The sequence below is a fragment of the Heterodontus francisci genome, unplaced genomic scaffold (assembly GCF_036365525.1).
Source record: "Heterodontus francisci isolate sHetFra1 unplaced genomic scaffold, sHetFra1.hap1 HAP1_SCAFFOLD_545, whole genome shotgun sequence".
NCBI classification, from domain to species: Eukaryota; Metazoa; Chordata; class Chondrichthyes; order Heterodontiformes; family Heterodontidae; genus Heterodontus; species Heterodontus francisci.
Window position 1 is genome coordinate 526,531 of NW_027141258.1, and position 27,605 is coordinate 554,135.

The 27,605-nt window shown below is 49.0% G+C and overlaps 1 protein-coding gene across 1 annotated transcript; it reads right to left on the bottom strand.

The window, feature by feature from the left end:
* Positions 1–8,951: 8,951 nt before the first annotated feature.
* On the bottom strand, positions 8,952–27,569 carry fus (FUS RNA binding protein). Its single transcript, XM_068026937.1, has 16 exons — positions 27,425–27,569; positions 23,173–23,370; positions 20,339–20,375; positions 20,089–20,249; positions 19,337–19,499; positions 18,279–18,526; positions 17,542–17,716; positions 15,770–15,804; positions 13,472–13,507; positions 13,236–13,345; positions 12,472–12,601; positions 11,814–11,924; positions 11,367–11,502; positions 10,641–10,729; positions 9,583–9,742; positions 8,952–9,177 (listed from the first exon to the last, which is right to left on the bottom strand). The coding sequence occupies exons 1-16, from the start codon at positions 27,567–27,569 to the stop codon at positions 9,138–9,140; spliced, it is 1,974 nt and encodes a 657-aa protein (XP_067883038.1). The 3' UTR covers positions 8,952–9,137.
* Between the last annotated feature and the right edge of the window lie 36 nt (positions 27,570–27,605).

The window sequence follows — 27,605 nt, forward strand, 5'->3', positions numbered from 1 at the left end:
TGGTGGACAGGCTTTGGGGAGTCAGGAGGTGAGTTACTCACTGCAGAATTCCCAGCCTCTGACCTGCTCTTGTAGCCACGGTATTTATATGGCTATTCCAGTTCGGTTTCTGGTCAATGGTGACCCCCAGGATGTTGATAGTGGGGGATTCAGTGATAGTAATGCCGTTGAACATCAAGGGGAGATGGTTAGACTCTCTCTGGTTGGAGATGGTCATTGCCTGGCACTTGTGTGGCGTGAATGTTACTTGCCACTTATCAGCGCAAGCCTGGATATTGTCCAGGTCTTGCTGCATTTCTACACGGACTGATTCAGTATCTGAGGAGTTGCGAATGGTGCTGAACATTGTGCAATCATCAGCGAACATCCCCACTTCTGACCTTATGATTGAAGGAAGGTCATTGATGAAACAGCTGAAGATGGTTGGGCCGAGGACACTACCCTGAGGAACTCCTGCAGTGATGTCCTGGAGCTCAGATGATTGACCTCCAACAACCACAACCATCTTCCTTTGTGCTCGGTATGACTCCAACCAGCGGAGGGTTTTCCCCCTGATTTCCATTGACTTTAGTTTTGCTGGGGCTCCTTGATGTCATTCTCGGTCAAATGCTGCCTTGATGTCAAGGGCAGTCACTCTCACCTCACCTCTGGAGTTTAGCTCTTTTGTCCATGTTTGGACCAAGGCTGTAATGAGGTCAGGAGCTGAGTGGCCCGGGTGGAACCCAAACTGAGCGTCACTGAGCAGGTTATTGCTAAGCAAGTGCTGCTTGATAGCAATGTTGATGACACCTTCTGTCATGGAGTCCTTACAGGAGACAGGGTGTGAGGAAATGTAGTTGAGGTAGCTGTGGGAGTCAGTGGGCTTATAGTGAATATCTGTTGACAGCCTGTCACCAGAGATGAAGACAGAGAAGTCGAGGAAGGGAAGGGAAGGGTCGAGGATGGACCATGTGAAGGTGAAAGAAGGGTGGAAATTGGAAGTAAAAATGGATGAAGTTTTCTCAGGGGCTGAGAGCAGGAAATTGTGTCAATACAGTCATCAATGTACTGGGAAAGGAGATGAGGCGGGGGGGCCCCGTGTAGGACTGGAACAAGGAAAGCTCCACATATCCTAAAAAGGCGGGAATAGCGAGGACCCATGCAGGTACCCATAGCAACATGTTTTATTTGGAGGAAGTGAGCGGAGTTGAAGGTGAAGTTGTTCAATGTGAGAACAAGTTCAGCCAGGCGGAGGAGGGTGGTGGTGGATGGGGACTGGTTATGCCTCCGTTCAAGGAAAAAGCGGAGAGCCCTCAAACCGTCCTGGTGGGGGATGGAGGTGTCGAGAGATTGGACGTCCATAGTGAAGAGGAGGCGGTTGGAACCAGGAAACTGGATTTAGGCGGGAAGGGACTGGACAAGATAGGAAGAAATTAGTTCAGCGGGGCAGGAACAGGCTGATATAATTGGATTACCATGGCAGTCTTGTTTGAGGATCTTAGGAAGGAGGTAGAAGCAGGGAGACTATGAGGTTGGAGGCAGTGGAGGGAAGATCTCCAGAGGAGATAAGGTTAGTGTCAGTCCTGGAAACAATGGTTTGATGTTCAGTGGTGACATCATGGTCCTGGGAGAGATAAGAGGAAGTGTCAGAGAGTTGGCTTTCGGCCTCTGCTAGGTAGAGGTCAGTGTGCCAGACAACAACAGCACCACCCTTGTCTGCAGGTCCGATGACAATTTTAGGGCTAGAGCTGAGAGAATAGAGTGCAGCAAGTTCAGAGGGAGACGGGTTAGGGTGAGGGAGGGGGGGGCAGCGAAATTGAGATGGCCGATATCTCGCCGACAGTTCTCAATGAAAAGATCAAGAGAGGGTAAGGGGCCAGAGGACAGGTCCAGGCAGAGAGAGAATAAGGGGATGAAGCTGGGGCCTTTGCAAAGGACAGATTGTTCAGGGTCGGCGAGGGGAAGGTTGGTGGGTATTGTGAATACACGGCAAGGGGTGACATTAGAAGAAGGAATGGGGTCAGAGGGAAGTGAAGGGGGAGATCTCAAAGGTACCCATGCGTTGTTGAAGCTTGCGATCCTTTGAAAGGAAGGTAAAGAGTTTTATGTTTAGGCATCGGATGGGATGAAGGATGAAATGAAAACTGCAGCTTTAAGAGCGTGTCGGCGCTGCTGAAGAGAGAGATTGAGTGTGTGCACCTGGCTGACTGGATCTCGGGATGTGGCAAGAAAAGCGGTTTGAGGAATGTGGACTGTCCAGGAAGCAAAACCTTGGGAGAGCATCTGATATAAGACACATACCATAGTCCGTGGTGACTAGTTGCACCCCTAAGGAAGTTGAGCAGACGCACATCCCAAACAGCTAACCGTCCGTCATAATGCCTAGAAATGATGTAGTGATTGGAGCTTGTTAGTGTTGTTGGGAGTAGCATTCATCAGCTCAAGCCTGGATATTGTCCAGGTCTTGCTGCATTTCTACACGGACTGCTTCAGTATCTGAGGAGTCACGAATGGTGCTGAACATTGTGTAATCATCAGCGAACATCCCCACTTCTGACCTTATGATTGAAGGAAGGTCATTGATGAAGCAGCTGAAGATGGTTGGGCCGAGGACACTACCCTGAGGAACTCCTGCAGTGATGTCCTGGGACTGAAATGACTGACCTCCAACAACCACAACCATCTTCCTTTGCACCAGGTATGCCTCCAATCAGCGGAGAGTTTTCCCCCTGATTCCCATTGACTTCAGTTTTGTGAGGGCTCCTTGATGCCATACTTGGTCAAATCCTGCCTTGATGTCAAGGGCAGTCACTCTCACCTCACCTCTTGAGTTCAGCTCTTTTGTCTATGTTTGAACCAAGGCTGTAATGAGGTCAGGAGCTGAGTGGCCCTGGCAGAACCCAAACTGAGCATCACTGAGCAGGTTATTGCTGAGCAAGTGCTGCTTGATGGTAATGTTGATGACACCTTCCATCACTTTACTGATGATTGAGAGTAGACTGATGTGGCGGTAATTGGCCGGGTTGGTCTTGTCCTGCTTTTTGTGTACAGGACACACCTGGGCAATTTTCCACATTGCAGGGTAGATGCCAGTGTTGTAGCTGTACTGGAACAGCTTGGCTAGGGGTGCGGCAAGTTCTGGAGCACAGGTCTTCAGTACTATTGCCGGAATATTGTCAGGGCCCATAGCCTTTGCAGTATCCAGTGCCTTCAGTCGTTTCTTGATATCACGTGGAGTGAATCGAATTGGCTGAAGTCTGTCATCTGTGATGCTGGGGACTTCAGGAGGAGGCCGAGATGGATCATCAACTCGGCACTTCTGGCTGAAGATTGTTGCAAATGCTTCAGCTTTATCTTTATTTTATTTAGAGATACAGCACTGAAACAGGCCCTTCGGCCCACCGAGTCTGTGCCGACCAACAACCACCCATTTATACTAACCCTACAGTAATCCCATATTCCCTACCACCTACCTACACTTGGGGCAATTAACAATGGCCAATTTACCTATCAACCTGCAAGTCTTTGGCTGTGGGAGGAAACTGGAGCACCCGGAGAAAACCCACGCGGTTACAGGGAGAACTTGCAAACTCCGCACAGGCAGTACCCAGAATCGAACCCGGGTCCCTGGAGCTGTGAGGCTGCAGTGCTAACCACTGTGCCACTGTGCCGCCCTTATCTTTTGCACTGATGTGCTGGGCTCTCCCATCATTGAGGATGGGGATATTTGTTGAGCCACCTCCTTCAGTCAGTTGTTTAATTGTCCACCACCATTCACGACTGGATGTGGCAGGACTGCAGAGCTTAGATCTGATCCGTTGGTTATGGGATCGCTTAGCCGTGTCTAATGCATGCTGCTTACGCAGTTTGGCACGCAGGTAGTCCTGTCACCAGATTGACACCTCATTTTGAGGTATGCCTGGTGCTGCTCCTGGCATGCCCTCCTGCACTCTTCATTGAACCAGGGTTGGTCTCCTGGCTTGATGGTAATGGTGGAGTGGGGGATATGCCGGGCCATGAGGTTACAGATTGTGGTTGAGTACAATTCTGCTGCTGCTGATGGCCCACAGCGCCTCATGGATGTCCAGTTTTGCGTTGTTAGATCTGTTCGAAATCTATCCCATTTAGCACAGTGGTAGTGCCACACAACACGATGGACGGTATCCTCAATGTCAAGGCGGGACTTCGTCTCCACAAGGACTGTGCGGTGGTCACTCCTACCAATACAGTCATGGACAGATGCATCTGCGGCAGGCAGATTGGTGAGGACGAGGTCAAGCATATTTTCCCCTCTTGTTGGTTCTCTCACCACCTGCCGCAGAGCGGCACAGTGGCGCAGTGGTTAGCACCGCAGCCTCACAGCTCCAGTGACCCGGGTTCAATTCTGGGTACTGCCTGTGTGGAGTTTGCAAGTTCTCCCTGTGTCTGCGTGGGTTTCCTCCGGGTGCTCCGGTTTCCTCCCACATGCCAAAGACTTGCAGGTTGATAGGTAAATTGGCCATTATAAATTGCCCCTCGTATAGGTAGGTGGTAGGGAAATATAGGGACATGTGGGGATGTGGTAGGTATATGGGATTAGTGTAGGATTAGTATAAATGGGTGGTTGATGGTCGGCACAGACTCGGTGGGCCGAAGGGCCTGTTTCAGTGTTGTATTTCTAAATAAAAAATAAATAAATAGATCCACTCGAGCAGCTATATCCTTCAGGACTCAGCCAGCTCGGTCAGTAGTGGTGCTACCGAGCCACTCTTGGTGATGGACATTGAAGTCCCCCACCCAGAGTATTCTGTGCCTTTGCCCCACCCACTCCTCTCAGTGCTTCCTCAACATGGAGGAGTACTGACTCAGCTGAGGGAAGGCAGTAGGTGGTAATCAGTAGGAGGTTACCTTGCCCATGTTTGACCTGATGCCATGAGACTTCATGGGGTCCAGAGTCGATGTTGTGGACTCCCAGGGCAACTCTCTCCCTACTGTATACCACTGTGCCACCATCTCTGCTGGGTCTGTCCTGCCGGTGGGACAGGACATACCCGGGGATGGTGATGGCAGTGTCTGGGACATTGTCTGTAAGGTATGATACCGTGAGTATGACTATGTCAGGCTGTTGCTTGACTAGTCTGTGGGACAGCTCTCCCATCATTGGCACAAGCCCCCAGATGTTAGTAAGGAGGAGTTTGCAGGGTCGACAGGGCTGGGTTTGCCGTGGTCGTTTCCGGTGCCTAGATCGATGCCGGGTGGTCCGTCCGGTTTCATTCCTTATTGACTTGCACATGTCCTCAGTGTGAAGTCTAATGGTCCCATGAAACCATTGTCAATTGTTGTAAAAACGCATTTGGTTCAGTAATGCCCTTGAGGGAAGGAAATCTGCTGTCCTTACCTGGTCTGGCCTACATGTGACTCCCAGCCCCACAGCAATGTGGTTGACTCTTAAATGGCCTAGCAAGCTAAAACAGTTCAAGGGCGATTAGGGACAGGCAATAAATGCTGGCCTTGCCAGCAATGCCCACATCCCACAAATGAATTAAAAAACACAGTGTTGGACAGATGCACCCGAGAGGTGGAGATATCTCAAAACCGTCAAGCTTGGGCACGAGTAAATTGGAATTGATGAGTTAAATTCACGTCAGTTGGTGTTCTGAACATACGAAGGAAAATTTACTGGCAATTTAAAGGGATTAAAAAAAATTAATAAGGAATACTGGGAATAAGGGTGGTATTGCCCAAGGAACTCCCCATGTGACCCCCTGCACCCCCCCATCCCCCAGATGTAAGAAGCCACCTCCGAGCTGCAATGGCAGTCAGGCAATGGAGTGTCCCAAAAGGATGGTCTCGTGTTAATACCTACTGGGAAAATATTGCATCATGGTTTACACCATGAGGTGGGACTGGTGATACTGAATTTAATGGGGATAGGATTACGAGATTGTTGTGGTTAAAAAAAAGACACAGTTTGTATGAGTGACCGTTGGGGCATCGGGCGCCTTAACCCAGCGTTCGGTTCATCCCGCAGCGCCAGTTCTGCTTACCTCCAGCGTGATGCCACTGCCAAACGCATCTTCCCCTCCCTTCCCGTGTCAGCATTCCGAAGGGATCGTTCCCTCCGCGACACCCTGATCCACTCCTCCATTACCCCCACCACCTCATCTCCGTCCCACGGCACCTTCCCCTGCAATCGCAGGAGGTGTAATACCTGCCCATTTACCTCCTCTCTCCTCACTATCCCAGACCCCAAACACTCCTTTCAGGTGAAGCAGCGATTTACTTGTACTTCTTTCAATGTAGTATACTGTATTCGCTGCTCACAGTGTGGTCTCCTCTACATTGGGGAGACCAAGCGCAGACTGGGTGACCGCTTTGCGGAACACCTCCGCTCAGTCCGCAAGCAGGGCCCTGAGCTTCCGGTTGCTTGCCATTTCAACACTCCCCCCTGCTCTCATCTCTGTCCTGGGATTGCTGCAGTGTTCCAGTGAACATCAACGCAAGCTCGAGGAACAGCATCTCATCTACCGATTAGGCACACTACAGCCTGCCGGACTGAACATTGAGTTCAATCATTTCAGAGCATGACAGCCCCCCCATTTTACTTCAATAAAAGCAAAATACTGCGGATGCTGGAAATCTGAAACAAAAACAAGAAATGCTGGAATCACTCAGCAGGTCTGGCAGCATCTGTGGAAAGAAGTTCCGAAGAAGGATCACTGACCCGAAACGTTAACTCTGCTTCTCTTTCCACAGATGCTGCCAGACCTGCTGAGTGATTCCAGCATTTCTTGTTTTTGCCCCATTTTACTTTCATTTTTAGTTATTTTTTCTTCCTTTTTTTTACATTCTTTTTTACAATCTTTTTTTTGCATTTATTTCATTTCATCTTAGTTTCTTCAGTTTGCTTACCCACTGTTTTTTTTTCAGGTTTGCACTTGCTGCTGTTCAATATTCAGTGCATTAACACCTAATCTGTACTAATGCTTTGTCTTTCAACACACCATTAACATATTGTTTGCCTTTGTTCCATGACCTTTTGGTCAGCTCTGTGGCCTTGTCCAATCTACACCTTCTCCTTTGTTATCTCTTGCCCCACCCCCGCCTCACTTGCTTATAACCGTTGACATTTTTAATATTTGTCAGTTCCGATAAAGGGTCACTGACCCGAAATGTTAACTCTGCAGGAAGCAAATAGATACAGACCCTGAGAAAATAGGCGACAGGTTTAGAGAGAGGATCTGGATCGGCGCAGGCTTGGAGGGCCGAAGGGCCTGTTCCTGTGCTGTAATTTTCTTTGTTCTTTTTCTTTGGTATTGCACAAAGTAGTATGCATACTGGCAGGATGGGACAAATGGAGTTCCGCAGGGGGTCTGTGCTGGGGCCTCAACTTAGATAAGGGGAGTGATGGCATGGTAACTAAATTTGCAAATGACACAGATAAGTAGGTTAGTATGTTGCGAAGAGGACACAAGGAGGTTGCAGACCAATATAGAGGTTGAGTTGAGTGGGCAAAAATCTGGCAGATTCCCAGTTTAATGTGGGAAAATCCAAATCTGCTCACTTTGGCAGGAGGAGTAAAAAAGCAGAGTATTACTCAAATGGAGAATGACTTCAGAACTCCAATGGTGCAGAGGGATCTAGGTGTTCTCGTGCCGGAGTCATAGTTAGCATGCAGGTACAGCAAGTAATAAAGCTAATGGAATGCTGTCCTTTATTACAAGAGGAATTGAATATAAAAGGATGTTCTGCTTCAGTTAGACAGGGAATTGGTGAGACATCTTGAATAGTGTGTGTAGTTTTGGTCCTCATTTAAGGAAGGATGTGAACGCATTGGAGGCGGTTCAGAGGTTTACGAAATTGATAGATGGAGTGTGGAATTCAGGACACAAACCGATCAGCCATGATCTTATTGAGTGGCAGAGCAGGCGTGAGGGGCCGAATGGCCTACCTCTGCTCCTCATGTGTACGTTCGTATCGGACAGTGACTCGTCTGTGGGACATCTCTCCCAACTTTGGGATGAGAGCAGGAAGGGTGTGCCTTTGGCACTTCAGGTGCTGAGGTCAATGGGGATTTGTGGGGGGGGGGGGGGGCACGCGGGGAAGAAGAGAGAAGAGCCCAGTTCAAGAGTTAACTAGATTACGAGGGTCTGGCATCATGTGTCAGTCAGATTGGGTAAGGAATGCAGATTCCTTCATTGCCTCCAACCCAGGTTAGCGAAGTAGGTGAAGTTACAACAATCCTGTGGTTTCATGGTTATTGAGACTTTCATTTTATTTCAGATGTTTATTAATTGGATTTAAATTCCAGCAGCTGCCTCGGGGGGGGGGGGGGAAAGAAAAGGGGGATCTGAACTTGTCGCTGGAGCATTCATCAGAGCCTCTGGATTACTAGTCCACTGACTACCACCATGCTAAAGCCACCCCCCCCACCCCTTACCCAAATAATAGATCAGCGTCTCGGAAGTTCCAACTTTCACCAGTATCAACAGCCTTAATACCGTGGATGCAATACCTACTTCAAACTTGGGAGGGCTATGAAAGGTTGCCAGGAAAATTCCCCACCCTCCCCAATCCTATGAACCAGCAGATTAATAGCTCGGACATTAAGTGACTTCCTCGTTTTGTTAACATTTGGGCTTAAAACGCTTCAGAAGGAGTAAGAGCTGAGTTTTCTCTGCAGTGCTGACCTCCGGGCAATAGAGGAGGCCACAGTGCATGTTCCATCTCCTAGCTCACGAGCATCGAAGTTCCCACTATCCCAGTTTACTACAGCCAACTCAAAACAAAAGATAATTGCCAATGTCAAAATGCCACTAATAATTTAACCAGCAGGAAATTAATGCTGTAAAGATAATGTAGAGCCAGGTCCCCCTCAGCAATCATTTGCAAATTTGCAAAACAATTTTTGTGCTTACTTTTTCTGCACAGGGTTCACAGCCTTTAAGAGATCAAGAGTGAAAATGTTTCTTCCCAAGGACAACTCACGAGGGTTGTTAAAACAGTTGAAGTTTAATGTCAACTTTGTGAAAATACAGGTAAAATCCAACAAATACAAAAAAAAAAGCTCCTCTCACAATGTAACGGTTATTACACAGTCTGCTGCACAAATCAACACAGTAACGGCATATAAAATAAAAAGGTAGAAATCCCATGGTCCCAATGAATATGTACACGATCTAATAGGGCCTCTCTCGCCGGTCCTGTCTGTGATCACTCCTTAAACAAGACAGAAAACAAGTGTTAGAATCTGAACCAACAGCACAGACTGAACTGGGGCTCTCTGCAGGGAGAATCTGTAAACTCGAAGATTATGAAGGGGGCGGCACTACAGGTACGATAGCCCCTGAAATCCAACAGGGAATTCAGGAGAAACTTCTTTACGCAGAGAGAGTGTGGAGAGAATGCAGGACTCGCCAGAGGTGAACAGAAAGCACAAATGTACAAAGAGGGGTTGGCGGCGATACAGGCAAGATTACCCCATTGCTTTCCAGGGGCCCCTCACGCCGCGTTCCCTCAATGAAAACTGAATAGACACGCACACCGCACCATGTTTGAGCCCCAGTTTGCAGATACTCCACGTGCGCACACACTTCACCAGCAGCCTTCACGGGCACCGCTTACCTGGAGTCCATTTTGCCAGCACCCATGCCATACCCGCCTCGGTCGCCACCTCTGCCACGGAAGCCGCCTCTGTCCCCTCCGCGGCCCCGGAAGCCGCCACGGTCAAAGCCACCCCGGCTGCCGCGCTCACCACCTCCACCACGGTCTCCGCCGAAGCCACCTGCATACACAGGACAAATGATCCAGTTATACACACACAGCTAGCGTTAACCAGGGTGGAAAGTGAGTTTGTATTGGCAACACAACAGTGAAAAACAACTTTCAGACAGACAACTACTGAGCAACAGACTCAAGCTCCCTCTACACTGTCCACATCAAACACTCCCAGGACAGGTACAGTACGGGGGTTAGATACAGAGTAAAGCTCCCTCTACACTGTCCCCCATCAAACACTCCCAAGACAGGTACAGTACGGGGGTTAGATACAGAGTAAAGCTCCCTCTACACTGTCCCCCATCAAACACTCCCAAGACAGGTACAGTACGGGGGTTAGATACAGAGTAAAGCTCCCTCTACACTGTCCCCCATCAAACACTCCCAGGACAGGTACAGTACGGGGGTTAGATACAGAGTAAAGCTCCCTCTACACTGTCCATCAAACACTCCCAGGACAGGTACAGTACGGGGGTTAGATACAGAGTAAAGCTCCCTCTACACTGTCCCCCATCAAACACTCCCAGGACAGGTACAGCTCTGATGGGTTGGTGTATTTGGAGCATTTCCTATGTACATAAAAAGAAAACAGGGTCAGATACAGAGTAAAGCTCCCTCTACATTTTTAACAATTGCCATTAGGATGAGATAGAAAAACAAAAACAACCCTTGGTTTTCACGATGGTAAAGAGACTGTTTTTGTGGGGGGAGGGGAAAAGAGAGGGGTGGGTGAAGAGGGGAAGGGAAGGGTGATGCAGGAAGAGACGGGAAACCAAGCACACAAACACCTCTGGGTCAGGAGGCTTTGGGAGTTCTGCACTCGCGAACCTCGTTATACCATACAACCATTTTTTTTTTGGAAAAAAGACGCTGCTGCCGACATTGACGGCTCTAAATCTGCGTACCCAGTGGCGGGCCTCCACTTCCTTCAGGCTTGGGCGATTTGCATTGGTTGCACTCGTTCCTCCATGAGAAGTTGATATTGCCACAAGTCCTGCCGACAAGACAATGGGAGACCAACTTAGATTACCGCCTTGAGCCCGGTGCCGTGTCTCAATTGATCTGCACGCCCCCCCCCTCCCCCCTCCCACTCAGTGCGCAGCATTCAGCCAGAGACCCCCCAGGTGCGGGGAGGTGGGTGTTTTTTCGGGGAACCCCCTGACAGTGCTACAGCTGCGTAGTGGCTGACGCATCCGTTAACAACTGTGTTGTTCACTTCACTCCTCATCCAAACTCCAGCTCCGCAAGGAGTCTATCGGGGGCTGGGGAAAGAACATCCCTTCCCTCTATTTTGGACGCATCTCCCCACTTGTGAATGAAGAAAAAGCCCAACGCACAGAAAACAGTGAAGCTTTTTGCTCGCCAGCATCAGTCTTGAACTGTAGCTCATACAGCCAAAAGGGAACTAAGCGCCAGCCTCCACAAATGCCCACCTTGCAGGGCTGCTGGCACCACCCCACCACGCAAGTGCAAGCGGGCTCCACTTAAACCACCCCCTCGGCCCCCAGTCACAAGGTGAGGTAGATTAGTGCTCTCCCCTCCCACTGAGACAACACCACCACAAGGCTAGGGCCAGGGAGGACTGGCCCTCGGGCGACCCACCCACCTGCCCACCACCGGGCTCTACTTACGGATTTGTGCATTTCCAGTCCCCAGCTCTCTGCTGACCGCCACCAGAACCTCCTCCTCCTCCGCCTCCACCACCGCCACCACCACTAGGAAAACCACCGCGGGGACCACCACCAAATCCTCCACGGCCCATAGGTGCTATTCAATACACAAAAAAAAAAAAATGGTTGGTACAGTATAAGAGTCTCGAGTCACTGCGAAGGGGGCTCCAGAAGCCGGTGACATTTAATTTTAAAAATAGGAGGGAAGAGTAATGACAGAGGAGCAGTGGGGAAAACGTTAAAAAGCTGTCGTATTCAGAATGCTGTGCAGAGCAGGTATACGAGACCAACTGATGATTACAACATTCAGATCAACCACTACAAATCCTCAGAGCACTGGGTGGGGTGGGGAAGAAAGAGGGGGAAAAGGAGAGTCTTATACCCTCAAAATCAGCTATTAAAACTAACCGCCTCGTCCTCCGCCACCTCGCCCTCCTCCGCCTCTCATACCACCACGGCTGAACTCCGTCCTCCGCGTGGCAAAGGACACCTTGATCATGTTGCCATTGAATTCCTTCCCTGAAAAGGTCCAAAGAAAAAAAAACGACTTGACATTTGAGGCTTTGGGGCAGGGGAAAAACAGCAATTCCAACCCATATTTAAAAAAAAAGAAAAACCACGTTGATTTCGGAATCGCTCTACAGGTTGGCACTGAGCGAAGGACTGAATATGTCTAGACATAGAGGGTTGCATTCAGTTCTGCACTCACGGTGAAGACAAGGCCAACATTTATCACCTGCCCCTCGTTTCCTTGTGTTTCTACAGCACTTCAGTATGTTGTAGAACACTCCATAGACAATGAAGTACCTTTTGAAGTTTAATCACACTAAATGTGGGTAATGTGGCAACCAATGGGCTTAATGAGGTATATAAAAGATAATACTGTTAAGTACCGAACCAGAGTCTGAACGAAATGACAGGGTCAACAGGCAGGAGACTCCCAGCATGGGCTCCTTCAGCACATGATGTTTTTTGATGGGACACCCACATGACATTGCACAAGCTGCCACCTCCTCCACCCCAACCCCCGCACAACCCCCCCAACCGGCAGCACTCGATAACACACCGTCGAACCAGTCAATGGCCGCCTTGGCAGAAGGAGGGTCATCGAAGGAAACAGTCGCCTCGCCCTTCAGCTTGCCGGTCTCACGGTCAGTGTACAGGTTGATCATTGGCTGGCCAGTCCTCTTGTTGATCTGACGGGAAGGTAAAGGGAGAACAGGACTTGTAAAAGACAGCTGCGTACAAGAGGAACCCCACCCTGTGCACAAGTGCACAGACGACGGGCGACATTAAATCTCCCACCGTTCTGCTTGGGACAGCCCCACATATTCCCTTGTTTCAATCGTTCACTCTGCCCACCCTGGTGCTGCACTCCCAAGTTAAACTGCAAGCCCTCCTTTGGAGTTCTGTATTTACACACCCCCACCTCAAAGTCAGGCCGATTTGGATACAAAAAAATCGGTAGAATTAATTATCAGAGCACGGTGTGGGAACAAATGGAGACAGACCTTAATACTAGAAAAACACAGGAGGGCAAGGGGAGACTGAGCAGAACAGTAGCAGGCACGAGGGACTCCCTTTACGCCAACGGACTGGAGAAGCTGTGGTTGCTCTCCTTCAAGCAGAGAGTTAGATTTAAGAGCGACGTTCAAAACCGTGAAGAGTTTTGATAGAGCTAAGAAACCCATCCCAGTGGCAGGAAGGTCAGTAGCCAGATGACACGAGATTTAAGGAACGAGGTTGGCGGGGGGGGGGCACAAATTCGGCATGAGGACCACTTCCTCATAAACGGCTGGCAACCGTGCACATGTCCAAGGGATTACTTACCTTGATCACACCGATCTGCTTAAAGAATTCAGCCACCGCCTCGACGGTCACACTTTCACCAAGTCCCTGGACAAAGATGGTGTTGTTGTCAGAATTATCCTGATCAGATCCTACAAAACAGATGGTAGGATTACGATTTTTTAAAAATAAACTGTCTATATTAAATACACTGCATATAGCTTGGAAGAAAAAAAAACAACACCCAGAAGCGTGCGAGGAAAAACCAACTCTCCTACCTGGGTTTGGGGCTCCTGGTCCCTGATCCCGAGGACCTTCAATTTGAAAAGAAAGAAAAGGGGGCGATTTAGCAACGAACATCGAGCTTGAACCAAACAGCCCCAGCACACAAGTAAACCACGCAGCACAGAATACGCATGTAAATCAACAAGTGTCAAGACCCAATGCTGGTACATGTGCTTAAGACTCTCGAGTGTAAAGAATCAACTTTTTGCCAACTCCAGAGCTGCCTCCAGTATGTGCATCCCACGGTAAGAAAATCTGCTCTACAGCACGAGAGAGAGAGAGGAAGGAGAGAGAGGAAGAAAGAAAACCCTTCTACCTGAATTCCAGTCCTTCCACATCAGCTACAATTAATTCCAAACCCACAAAAGAGCTGTTTTTTTTTAATAAAAAGTACCATTGTTTTGTTTGGCATCAAAGACACAGAATCCAAAGTTTAGTTGTGTTTTTTTCTCAAATATATATATATATATAAAAAATATTTGCCTCTTCCTCCAACTGAACTGGTCCATAACCGGTTGGAACACATTTGCAATCTCGATATTTTAATTCAGAACTGTTAACATCCAACTGTGCAAATCTTTTTACCATGAGCAAAGCCCTTGAGCTGCAGCACTGAAAACTTCAACATAAACAGCGTTTGATACACTGGATTAATGGGCAAATACATTCAGAAAGCAGTAGTTTAGTTTTAAGTGTGTGCATGTACGTGTGTGTTTAAATTTTTTTTTATATAAAAAACCACCCTGCATTGGTACAAATAAACTCAAAACTGTGTCCCACTGTAGAAACTTGAAAAAAAGCGTGTCATTCAGTCATAGCCAACGGTGATCAGGGCCCAGGATAAGCATCTGCTCCAGTGACCGAGAGCAGATCTACCTTTGCAGAACAGGCCTGGGGCCTGGCTATAAAGTGGTAGCACCTCAAACCCCAACCACTTTGCAGACTCTCCCATCATTGCTTTTAAGTGGCAGGCACACCAGATCAGATCGCAGTCTCGAATCAGCGAGGGCGGTCGCAGTTACCAAACTATTTTCAAAGATCCCTCCCAGTGTCACACTCGTGTTGCTCAGCTTATCCCGATATTCGCATGATACACACAATTGAGAGAAAAAAAAATAACCTCTTTGGCAACTTAAGGCCAGGAACCAGCCCTAACACTTGAGATCTTAAAATACCAGATGATAACCTTGTGCATCTTTGTTTTTTTTTTTAAAAAGACACCTAAACTTCAGTGCTCGTGAATGGATCTAGCTTTGCAACTCAGGCCTCAGCCTGCCTATGCAGTAGCACAGCTCAGCAGCAAGCCCCTCATCAGCTGCAAACAAAACAGAATTGAGGCAGCACCTTGGGAGGTTTTCATTCTGACTTGGGCATCGTGTTCTGGCCACACTGTCGCCAGCTCGCCCAACAAATGCCAGGCACACTGTTCATTTATTCGCTGTAGTGGAAATAGGAGGCGGGGAGAGGGAAGGACAGTGGAAACCTCCTCCATTAAGCCTTCCAACTCGAGTCAGCAAACCAGGTGCGGCGTGACTGAACGCAGAAGGGACTGTTATGGCTTTCCCCGAAAATGACCGCTGGGCGCACGCAGCCCATCTCCACCACCACGACTCCCGCAATGTGGGAGTACAGGGCGGACATGCCCAACATTGATACATCACTACACGAAACCGCCCGACAACGTTAAATGGCTCATATCCACACACAAACACACAGATAAAAAAAAACATACACATACCAGACCCTTCTCATGAATAACCCATGGGAAGCCTACTCTGCTGAGTGTAGTGTGGGAAAAACAAATTTGAATACCTCAGATACTGAACGACTGTGACGGGAAGAAACGTATTTTTCCAACTGCACCCCCGAACCAAATTGACAAGTGTTCAAAGATAGAACCCATACTTGGTCACATTTTTCACTAAATGCAGCCAGTTCTTTTTTTTTTTAAAATAAAAAACACCAGTATAGTTATACATGCATTCCACTCAAGATTTTGCAACCCTCCCCAACTTGTCAATTGAAGGAAAAACACTCCAGACCTACACATCAGTGTTTGAAGGAGGGACGTAAATGTGACTCATGGTTTTCAGTGACCAGAGTAGAAAACCTCTCCCGCATTCCACCCCCCCCACAACCAATCCCATAGTGTCACTCCCATAGGTTATATCCTGATAATGGTGGCTTCGATTCATCATCACAGACTAACACATTTCAACGTTTTATTTTTATTTTAGTTTTTTTTTTTTGCTTTTTTTTTTTGCTTTTGAGTTGCTTAACTCTGGACTTACCACCAAACTTATTGAATCCACCTCGTTCACCACCGCTGGGGAGACAAATTTGAAGACATTGAAGCTTTTTCCACTTGTGCGTGCGTGTGTTGTGTGTCAACTTAGGCTTACGGTTCTACGGAATATATGTTTTTTTTTGTTCCTCTTAAAACCAAACCTCTTGCGCCATGGGCAACCGAAACCACTATTGGTTTTCCTCTGGCTTGCCAGAAAGCCCTCAACTGTCAAAATTTCACCGTTTAAAAAAAAAAAATGTACTCACTAACACCAAACCTTGTCAAATGACAAATCGCAGAGCTAAGCTCAAGCCAATTTTACCATTAACAGCCCTTCAAACCTTTTTTTTAAAAAAAATATATGTAGATATATATAAAATACAGGACTTGTCATATATAATCTATACCGTGGTGCGTCTATCGAAGTACACCTCACTTTGGTGTTACCTTTACGTTCACATTTTAACACAGACCATTGCTACAGCAGAGTTGTGTGTATATACAAGACATCCTTTGAGACTTGTGCTTATTCCTGAACCCAACTAATTGTAATGGCGTTAACTTGTGTGAAACATGCATTTTTCTAGTTTTTTTTTATGTAAACTAGTGTGGAAGGTGGAGGAAGTGATAATAGTTCATTTCACTCTGAAACCTGTGGCACACAAAATTGCAGAATTTGTTAACAAACAGCAGAACAAGGTGAAAGCACTCTGTTTATATATTGATGTATTCAAAATATAGAAATTGCCTCCATTTCCCTGCACCCCCCCCCTCCCCCCCGAGATACTCACCGCCTGCTGCTGGTTGGACCCTGTAACGTATCTAGCCTGAGGGTGGGCGGGCAAAACACCGAGCTTAATGGGGCTCCCGCTTGCAATTGGGAGTTTTGAACTCCGAACCACCCCTAGTCTGCACGGTTACAGAGCACAAGGCAGAACCCCCCCCCCCCTCCCTCACCCACCACCCAAACCAGAGGAAACTGCAAGCCACGGGATGGCGCAGTTAGGATTTCAAACCAACACTTTGGGAAGCTGACAACACTCGTGCCAACCGCCAAGCTCAAAACACTTCAAAGTGGCGAGCCCAAAAGATGGCTCGTGCCCCCGGAGCCCGTTTCACAGGACGGTGGCGGTCTCGCTGGGCACGCCGCCCTACTTGTTCCGTCTCACACGCACACACCTTGTACAGTCACCAGATCTACACATTGTAATACCACCCCACTGAAAAAGAACTGCTGGCATGTATCACCTTCGAAATGCAGGCTCATTCTCCCGCAGAATATTAAACAGATTAACCTGTTCATTTAAACCTTGAACAGGTCACCATTGGTCACTTTGTATAGTGAACGTATATACACACACACAGACACGTATACGGACCAACCAGGAACAGGCCGAAACGAGCCTCAACAGTATTGTTTCGCAGAGTGAAACCTTTAACCAGCTTGGAGAGGGATCCGTACAGTAGACCTGAGATTGTGACTTGTCACAGAAAAGGTTCCGTTCAAATAGAGCAGAGTATGAAAGGACTCCCAAAACAGAGAACCTGTTCAACCTTGACACCAGTTAAAATCTTGTGGCCCGTTACCGGGTCGAGTGTCCCTTGTAATAACCATCACAGACGTGTAAACCTTTCCCTAAAGCAGCGATCTTGAAACATGGCCATTCTCCCTCCCCGCCAGTCCTCCCTCCCCCAAATCACCCCAGAGTGAAAGACAGAAAGTTAGTAAACACTTGATACAAGAGGTTAGTTAAAAAGAGAGGCGCCGACCCTTACCCCATGCCCCCGCCGCGTCCTCCGCGGCCTCCTCGTCCGCCGCCACCGCCGCCCCGATCAAATCCACCCCCGCGGTTGTAACCTCCTCGGCCCCGGCCGCGGCTGTCCTGCTGCCCGCCATATCCGCCCGGCTCCTGGTTGCCGTAACCGCTCGTGGGGCTGTCTTGGTTGTATCCTGTGTGAGCAAAAAACAAAAGAACAAGATCCCAGGTCACTTATGAAATAATTCCACCGTCAGAGCCCACCCACCCGGACAATAAAACCCCCATGACACGGTCCGGCGAAGGCTGCAGACTCAAAACCCGCTCGACGAATGTTTACGTCTGGGACCCGACTGTACCCTGTGGAAGCAGACCTCAGGATTGCACTCAGCATAAACACTCCTATAAAACAGCCTCCACAAACGGGCATCCACCCACCACGGCTAACATTACAGAGACTCTTGCACGAACCAAACCACACTCCCTCCTCCCCACGTACGCCCTCTCTCACGCTTGCGGCTGCAACAGTTCACAGTGGAAATTTGAGAGATTGATAAATAAAACAGACCGCACAGTCGGACAAGCCCTGGGCAGAAAGGAGATGACCAACAGGAGAAATGGCTGCACCATGCATGCTGTAAATTAATAGGATCGATCCCTCTCACATGGTTCGCTGTAATTCCAGACTCCGCTCACTACAACATATGCCCAAGACATATCCCAATGCCCTCTGCTGGGTGACTTCTCTGAACTTACCTCCTGCTGAGGATCCTCCGCCACCGCCTCCTCCACCGCTGCTGCTGTACTGCCCTTGCTGCCCATACCCGCCCTGCTGGGCTTGATAGCCTGGCTGCTGATTGTATGAGCCCTGTTGCTGCCCATATCCACCCTGCTGCTGCTGTCCGTACGAGCTGGGTTGCTGACTGTAGGAGCTCGGTTGATGGCCGTATCCACTTCCCTGGGGGGGACCGTAGGTGGTCGACGGTGTATTTGTCCCCCCATAACTGTAAAGATATAGGAATTAAAATGGCACTTAGTCAATGTTACAAAGGAACAACCTGGCTGCAAGTTGCAATGGGAACATTCCCTCTCTGGGACCGGGTGTCACAATGTGTTAGATACACTGTCCTTTCCCCCTCTGGGACCGGGTGTCAGTGTGTTAGATACACTGTCCTTTCCCCCTCTGGGATCGGGTGTCACAGTGTGTTAGATACACTGTCCTTTTCCCCCTCTGGGACCGGGTGTCAGTGTGTTAGATACACTGTCCTTTCCCCCTCTGGGATCGGGTGTCACAGTGTGTTAGATACACTGTCCTTTCCCCCTCTGGGATCGAGTGTCACAATGTGTTATATACACTGTCCTTTCCCCCTCTGGGATCGGGTGTCACAGTGTGTTATATACACTGTCCTTTCCCCCTCTGGGATCGGGTGTCACAGTGCGTTAGATGCACTGTCCTTTCCCCCCTCTGGGATCGGGTGTCACAGTGCGTTAGATGCACTGTCCTTTCCCCCCTCTGGGATCGGGTGTCACAGTGTGTTAGATACACTGTCCTTTCCCCCTCTGGGATCGGGTGTCACAGTGTGTTAGATACACTGTCCTTTCCCCACTCTGGGACCTTGTGCAATATGCTGCATCAGAGGCCAGGACACTACCACAGTGAGGCATGGAAACATTCAGGATAGAGGTGAAAATGAATAATGGCACCCCAAGGAAAGATGCACTGAGCAGACATGTCTCCCATCCGATCACTCAAAAGCTGCAAAATCATTCCAATGCTGGGGACTGGGGCCCGGGCTCCTCTTTTGAGACCTTACCTGCCAGATGAAGACGTGGAGGTCGGCTGCTGCCCATAGCTCGGGTAAGATGACTGTTGTCCGTATGAACTCTGGGACGTTTGGGCATTTCCATACCCAGTAGAGCCATAGCCACCCTGGCTGGAATGACTGTACCCTTGAGAGGGCGGCTGACTCCCATATCCTGAAAAACATGTGGATGTAGCAAGTTAAAGATTTGTGTTCACAAAGTATAGCAAGCCTGCAAAATACAATCATATGCTTGCAGTAAATAGGTCTTTCAGCAAGCTAGAACAGGTGTAATGGGTCAAATGGCCTCCCATCCTGTGTCACTATGCAATGTAATGGTGCCTGCTGTCAGGCGATGGATGCTTTGGCCACATGCAAGATGGGCAGCGGGGGAGTCTGCAGATGGCAAACTCACCCCCCTCCCCCCCCATCTGGAGGGCAGGTCCTGCAACTACACCATGACAGTTGACATACAAAAAAACAAATGTGAACCCTCTGCACAACTTTTACCACACAGCACCAGAAAAGTGACCTGAAAACAGAAAACCAGGCTCACAAGACGGGAAATACTTGCCCGAAAATACTGGAGACTCCTCAACACCAGCGCCTCCCCTCACCACCAACGCAGCAACAAGACCCGTTGTTGCCCAGGACCAAGGTCACAGATCAGGGATATCCCCGAGCAGCCTCAATGTCCCAGCATCTCTTCTCCCCCTCCCCCTCCCACCAGACAATCACGAATCACTGAGTTATCTGAAGCATACCAGTCTGCGCCTGATTGTAAGACGACCCGTAACTACCACTCTGCCCATACGCAGACGCGTCAGTGGACTGGCCGTACCCGCTGTAGCTCTGGTGGCCGTAGCCCTGAGGTGGAGGCTGCGTGTAGCCCCCTTGTCCGGGCTGGGCGTTGTAGGCCCCGTAGCTGTGGGCAAGAGAATGCAGCAGCGGGTTAAAAGGAACAAGACATCTGGTGAAAAGCGGCAAAGAAAACCATCAACAAACGGGACTTACCTCTGGGGAGCAGACTGTCCATAATTTCCAAGATCTGCTTTTGAGGGGGGAAAAAAAAGGGGGAAAATTCAATACTTTTTACAAACTCAATTGCAGTTCTTGCACTAATCTCATGATCTGAGCACAGAAACCATCACAACGCAATGACAGAACAGATCAAAACTGGGGCATTCATCCAACACAGTAAGCTGTATGGATCAGGCAATGCCTCCTGCAATGACTAACTAACTTGCACCAAATCCCATTCCCTCATTACCCTGCACTCATTGACCTACACCGCCTCTCAGACAGCCGACGCCTCAATTTTAAAATACTCATTCTCCTTGTGAAATCATTCCATGGCCCCTCCCTACCTCGGTAACCTCCGCCAGCCCTGACAACCCGGAGATCTCTGCACTCCTCTAATTCCAGCCTCTTCAGCGTTCCCCGATTTTAAATGCTCCATCGCTGGCGACTGTGCTTGCAGTTACCCAGAGGCCCCAAGTTCTGCAATTCCCTCCCTATAACTCTCTGCCAATCTAGCTCACTTTCCTCTTTTAAGATGCTCCTTTAACTTACTGCCAATACCTCCTGTGGCTTGGTCATATTTTGTTTTATAATGTTCCGATGAAGTGCTTTGGGATGTTTTATGTTAGAAGGTTAGAAGTACAGGTTGCTGATGATGCGATGCAACGTATTCAGAGATGCTCAGTCCTAAGGCTCTGTATTTTGCCCAGGCTTTACTTCCACACATCAGATCTGGAAGAAGCTCGCGAGACACGACACTGTTCCACACATTAAACCACAGGGTGTGCTTAAGCCACCAAACCCTGGGCAGGTTCAGACAGAAGCGAAGCGAATGGAGGGGAGGAAGAAATTCCAGCTACCCCAGAGCAAGACACTAAATACTGGAGCCTTTAACTGCACTCATCACGAGTGGGTCTTCAGTACTTGTCCTCAATATAACCAACAGTAATAGGAACATGCCACGTAGAAACTGATACACAATCAGCATCCCCAATGTCCCCTTTGTGACCTGACAAGTTGGGGTTTCACCATCAATTTTAAACGCCTCTTGCCAAATTGTAAAACACAAGCATTTTTCCTTCGATCAGATACCTGTTTGCACCTCAACTGTTTCAATGCAGAAATCGATGGCAGGGAAGAGCTAGCAGATCGCTGGGGTGGCAGGAGAGTCGGAAAGGAGAAGTTGTGACACTTTGCAGCAGGTTAAAGGGGGGAGGGGGGCATGGGAAAATGAGTCACGTGCAGTTTCGAAGATGAAGTTAACAGTTTGTGGGGACAGCTCATTTCAGTGAGATAGGGGCAGGGAGGTCACAATCTCACGTTACAGACAACCGGAGCCACATTAGTCCACTTGGATCAGAAGGTAACAAACATAACCCTACTCTCAAGGAGGGAGGCAATCAGCCAGTTAGCCCGACAACAGTAGCAGGGAAATGGTAGAATCTATCATGAGGAACATAGTAACAGGGCACTTCGAAAATCACAATATGATTAAGCAGAGTCAACACGGATTTATGGAAGAGAAACTGTCTTTACCAAGCTTGTTTTTTTGGAGGATGTAACTAGCAGGGTAGATCAGTACTTGGGCCTTAGCTATTTACAATCTATATTAAAGGACTTAGAGGGGGGAACAGGGCATAGCGTATCCAAGTTTGCTGACAATGTAAAGTTGAAGGGATTTTAGGCAGGGAAGAATACGCTTACCCTCGAGGGAGTGTAACGAAGGTTCACTAGACTTTCCTGGCCTGATGAAGACTAGGCCTAGACTCCTGCTATTTCTTTTAGGAGGTGGCTGTTCTGTTGCCAGAGGTGAAGTGGGACTGTACAGGTTGTCAGCTCATGCAGCCGACGCCTCCTTTCCTTCTAACAAGAGCTCCACTGGCTTCCTGGCAGAAGTGGAGATCGCCTCATGTGAACAGTTAGTGTTCTGGCGAGGGCCAGTGAGGTTTTACCTGGAGACAACAGGGAGGGGAAACATTGGGGTTGGCGGGGGGTGGGGAAAGACAGGCTGGAGGGAGACTACCAGGTCTTCACCCTGGCTGTGACCGTCCAGTACTCACTTCTACAAGGTTACCAGAGCCTGGGCACGTTGGGACATAGGAGCAGGAGTATACAGGCCCTGTTTCCTCAATCACTCCTCTTAAGACAAGTATATCCTTCCTTAGATAAGGGGACCAAAATCATATACAATACTCCAGGTGTGGTCTCACCAGGTCTCTACACAATTGAAGCAATACAGCTTTACTCCTGTACTCAAATCCCCATGCAATGAAGGCCAATGTAACAGTTCTCTTCCTAACTGCTTGCTGCACCTACATCCTTGCTTTTAGTGACTCGAACAAGGAGAACCAACAGTTCCCAACCTCTCACCGTTTAAGCAATTGCATCTGCCAACTCCCTGCCCATTTACTTAGCCTGTCCAAATCCCCTCAAAGCCTCCTTGCATCTTCCTCACAACTTACATGCGCACCTAATTGGGGGTCATCAGTAAGTTTGGAAATATTAAATTTAATCCCCACATCCATATCATTGATATATATTGTGAACGGCTGTGACCCCAACTCCGATCCTTGTGATACCCCACTAGTAACAGCTTGCCATCCTGAGAATGACCCATTTATTCCTACTGTTTTCTGTCTTTTAACCAGTTTTCAATCCATGCCAGTATATTCCCCCCCCAATCCCATGTGCTCTAATTTTGTTCACTCACCTCCAGTGTGTGACCTTATCAAAAGCCTTCTGAAAATCCAAATACACTACATCCATTGGTTCTCCTTTATCTATGCTACAAGGAACATCCTCAAAAAAGTCCTACAGGTTTGTCAAACATGATTTCCCTTTCATAAATCCATGTTGACTCTGCCCAACCAGATCATAATTTAAGTGTCTAGTTATCACATCATTTAGAATAGGTTCTACTGACGTCAAACTAACAGGTCTGTAGTTCCCCATTTTCACTCTCCTTCCTTTCTTAAATAGCAGGATTACATTTGCTACTTTCCAGTCTGCAGGAAAGTTTCTAGAACCTATCGAGTTTTGAAAGATAACTACCAATGCATCCACTATCTCTATAACCACCTCTTTCAACATTCTGGGACGTAGCGCATCCGGTGCGGGGAATTTATCAACTTTCAAACCAGTTAATTTTTATAGTATTACCTCTTTAACACTAGTTTCTCTCAGTTCCTTATTTTCACCAGTCCCCTGGTTCCCTAATTTTTCTGAGATTTTCTGTATCTTCCTCCACGAAGACCGACGCAAATAATTGTTTGGTCCCTCTGCCGTCTCCCCATTTTGCAGATAAATGCTCCCGTTTCCACCTGGAACGGACCCTTGCTAATCTTTTCCCTTTCACATACCAAAGAAGCTTTAACAGTCCTGCCTTCGTGCTCCTTGCTGATTTGCATTCATATTCTCTTTTCCCCCCTTGATCAGTTTCTCGGTCAGCCTCTGCCCGATTCTAAACTGCTCCCAACCCTCAGGCTCATCACTTTTTCTGTCAACCTTCGAAACCACTTCCTTCGATCTAATGCAAGCTTTAACTTGTTTTGTTAGCCATGGTGGATTCATCCTTCCTGGCTGCAGATCTGCTCCATATTACAAATCCTAGTATCCACCCAACGTCCCTCCTGGTTAACAATTCAAGTGGCAATGAAAAAAACTTCCATTATTTTTATTTAAAAAAAAACATTTGATAGTTTAAAAAAAAACTATTTAGAATTCACCTAACCCTCTACATTACAGTTGGGATAAAGCTGCATTTCAGTCAGTAAGATCACAAGCTGCAGAGGTCCACCAGCAACCCTCTGGCCTCCCGCAAACAAAGCTCACGTCTCTTGCATTGTTGGGACAATGGAGGTGCAGCAGAACTGTATATAATAGACCAGCTGTGCTCGAAACCAATGCTTTATGCAAATCATTCCTTCAAACCCATTCCCGAGCTACTGACTCCATCCCTCTCTCCCTAGCAACTGTCTCGAGATTAAACCGGTCGGCTTGCAACCTCGGTGTTGCATGTTATCCCTATCCACCTCCCACCATGAGAATCGTCCAACCTCATATTTTTGCCATCACAAAGACCACCCGCTTCTACCACTAACATTACCCGGCTTCGCATCAGCTCAGCAGCTGCTGAAACCCTCACCCGTGCCTTCGTCACCACTTGACCATTCCAACCTTCTCCTGCCTCCTCTCCCACATTCCAAACTCCATAAACCCGAACCCGTCGGAAAATGTGTTGCCCCCCCACGTCCCGACTCAGAGTCCCGTTCAGCCGTCACCACCCCCCCCCCCCCAAGTGCTCACTGACCTTACACTGGCTCCCAGTCCGGCAACGCCTCAAATCCCTCCGTGGCCCTTGCTCCCCCCTCCCTCGCTCGGCAATCCCATACAGCCCCACAAGGCTACGAGACCCCTGCGCACCTCCGACCCCAGCCTCGTGTGCACCTCCTAACCTCCTCCAGCCCCGGGTCTTCTCTCCCTAAACCACCTCGCCTTTCTCCCATTCGCTCCCATGCTTAAAACCCGACCCCCACCCCCCAAAATGTCAGGCCACCACCTCCGGCACGGCAGCGGATTCCATCGGATAACCTGAACCCTGGGAGGGTTTGCGCTTTTTTTTTTTAAAAAAAAAGCAAATAAATAAAACAAAAAAAAGAGAAAATCAAGTTAAAAGGCGCTACACCAATGCAAGGTGCGCCTTGCTGCTTCAGCATCCGGGGCTGAATGGGGTAGGGGGGAGGAGCTTGTGCGTGATGACGTCGGCGGCGGACGTCGGCCATGCCCCGGATGTCCCGGCCCGCCCCCACACACACACACACGCGGCGCGTTGTCACCATCGCCATCCGAGCGCATCCGCGGCCGCAGGTCGAACATCCGCCATCCCCTGCCCATCCGTGGCCTCGCCGGGAGGCCGGCGCGTATTAATCCGGCTATATGGATTGGGAGGGGAGGGGAGGGGGGGGAGGAGGTGGAGTTTGGGTAGGCCCGTCAGAGGGGTCAAAGTGCGCGACGGGGAGGAGGAAACAAAATGGCGGCGCCTCCACACACCCCCCCAACCAAAGCCCCACCTTCACCACGAATCATCGCTCGGTTTAAAATAACGCGACGTAAAAGGATAAAAAGACAACGACACAAATCCTTTCGCGGCGGCGGCGGCGTGGATTAAAAAAAAAACCCTCGCAGAGAGAAAGAAATCAAGACGCCGATGGGAAACAAAATGGCGGCTCCCCCTTTCCAACCTCCCCGACCGCATTGCGCACTTTTTTCCCCCCCCCCAAATCCCTTTTCATCCTCGAATGCGCCTCCCTCTTTATTTTTAAGATAAATCAAATGAACGGATCGAACAAAAAAAAAGGGGGTGGGTTTGGTGGGAAATTGATGATAGCGGCGGTTTTTTTTTTAAAAAAAGACAAAATGGCGCCGATCGCGGAGACGGTCAACGGGAAACAAAATGGCGGCGAGGAGGCGAGCCAGATATAACATCGCCAATTTATATTTATTTATTTTCCCCACACTCCGCCCTCGCTACGATAAGCTTTAAAAAGTGCTTTCCGCCCCGCTTGACTGATACACCGCCGGGCCCACTCCGTTTCTTCCTTTCCCCCCCTCCTCCTCCCCTCCCTTACCGTTGGACGCCATTCTCTCCGACCCTCTCCGTCCGAGCTCCCGCTCCGACTGAAGCGGAGAAACTCCGAGCGGCGCCGGGTCTAGCGGCCGGACGCGACCACTGCCCCTTGACGTCTCGCCGTGGGGGGGGGGGTGGGGTGCGTGCACCAAAACAGCACACGGATTTCTTCGCATCCCCCGCCCCCGGAAGCATCGGGCGTCATTCCAAACCGGATTTAACCTCCATCTTCTTCCCGCATTATCCCTCCCCACCCGCCTTTATCCCTTTATTTCATCCATTATCTATCCTCACCACCCCCGCCCCCGATGTTTGTGATCTGCTTGGTACAGTCCGTCGACGCTCCCCACGTGATCCCCTCACGCCGGAGACAAAGGGCTCGACCGTCTCTCTCTATTCACACCCCCGCTCACTCCCCGATTCTTGCCCGATATTGGTACAGTCCGACCAGAACCTCCCCCACCAAACATCTGGGACAAAAGAGTCTACCATTTTCCCACACTGATGGGGGTACAGAGAGCAAAGTGGGGAAACAGGAGTACTGGGAATTGTCACACCGGAATACCGCTCAAATTGAATCCTTTTTTTTCTGTTTCTTTATTTAAAATAAAAACATACACTCACGATGTGCATCATGACATCGTTAAAATAGGTTTAATTTCTTTTGCCCCTTTCGACCGTCCGTCCCCACCCGCGGTATTAATGGGCTGTTCCGGATTCCATAGGACGGACTCAACCATGATGGGGAGAGAGGGGAATTAGGAGGAAAATAGTAATACCCAAATTTATCTCGGAAAAACGTATTTTAGTGGTAGATTTCCCCATTTGAAACGGGGGGAAATTATTCATTCTGCTGCCCTCCCTCTAAATTTTTAGTTTCATCAAAAAGACTTGAATGAATGTGCCAGATCTTCCCATCTCCCTCTTTTATGGTGAATGGTTCCACCCAGCCTTGAGAGAGGGCGGGGCTTGGGACTGGTCGCCCCAGGTTACCAGAAGTCACCTTTGATGAATGAACGAATGGAATGAATGAATGTTTTGGCGGGCAGAAGGGCTCTTGCACAATCCATATACTTACAGAGAGGAGGCCCATTGGAGCTGGCCTAATCTGTGGAGGTGGGGGGTGCAATATACATAAGGGCGCTAGGGAAATTCCGTCAGCAATGCATCTTCCGGATTCGGCGGGAGGACCGTCAAGCAAATGCCACTGTCCTTCTCGAAGCCGGCTCCACAAACATTCAGGCACAGCTCCCGCAAAAAAAACCCAACTTCAATGGGCGTCCGGGTGGCTGCAAACCGTCTCCCCTACCCCCGGCAATCCGGTCCCGTTTCCTCAACTCTCAAATGGCCGACGCTCCGGGGAGGAGAAAGAAAATGCTTGAAAGACATTCGAGAGATGTTCCCCCACCCCCTGGCCAAAGAGCGGCGGGTGGAGAACCGACCTGTTCGGTTACCTGAAGACGGCTGGCGGAAACCCACGACCCGGAGTAGAGGTCGTCCTCGAATGAAAGGACGACGGGAGAAAAATCTTTTTACTTTTGTGCCTTCGTCCAATTTCTTTTTTTTAAACTGTTTTATCACGTAGAGCCAAAGCAACATCTCCACCCCACACCGCCAACGCACCAAGGCTCCTGC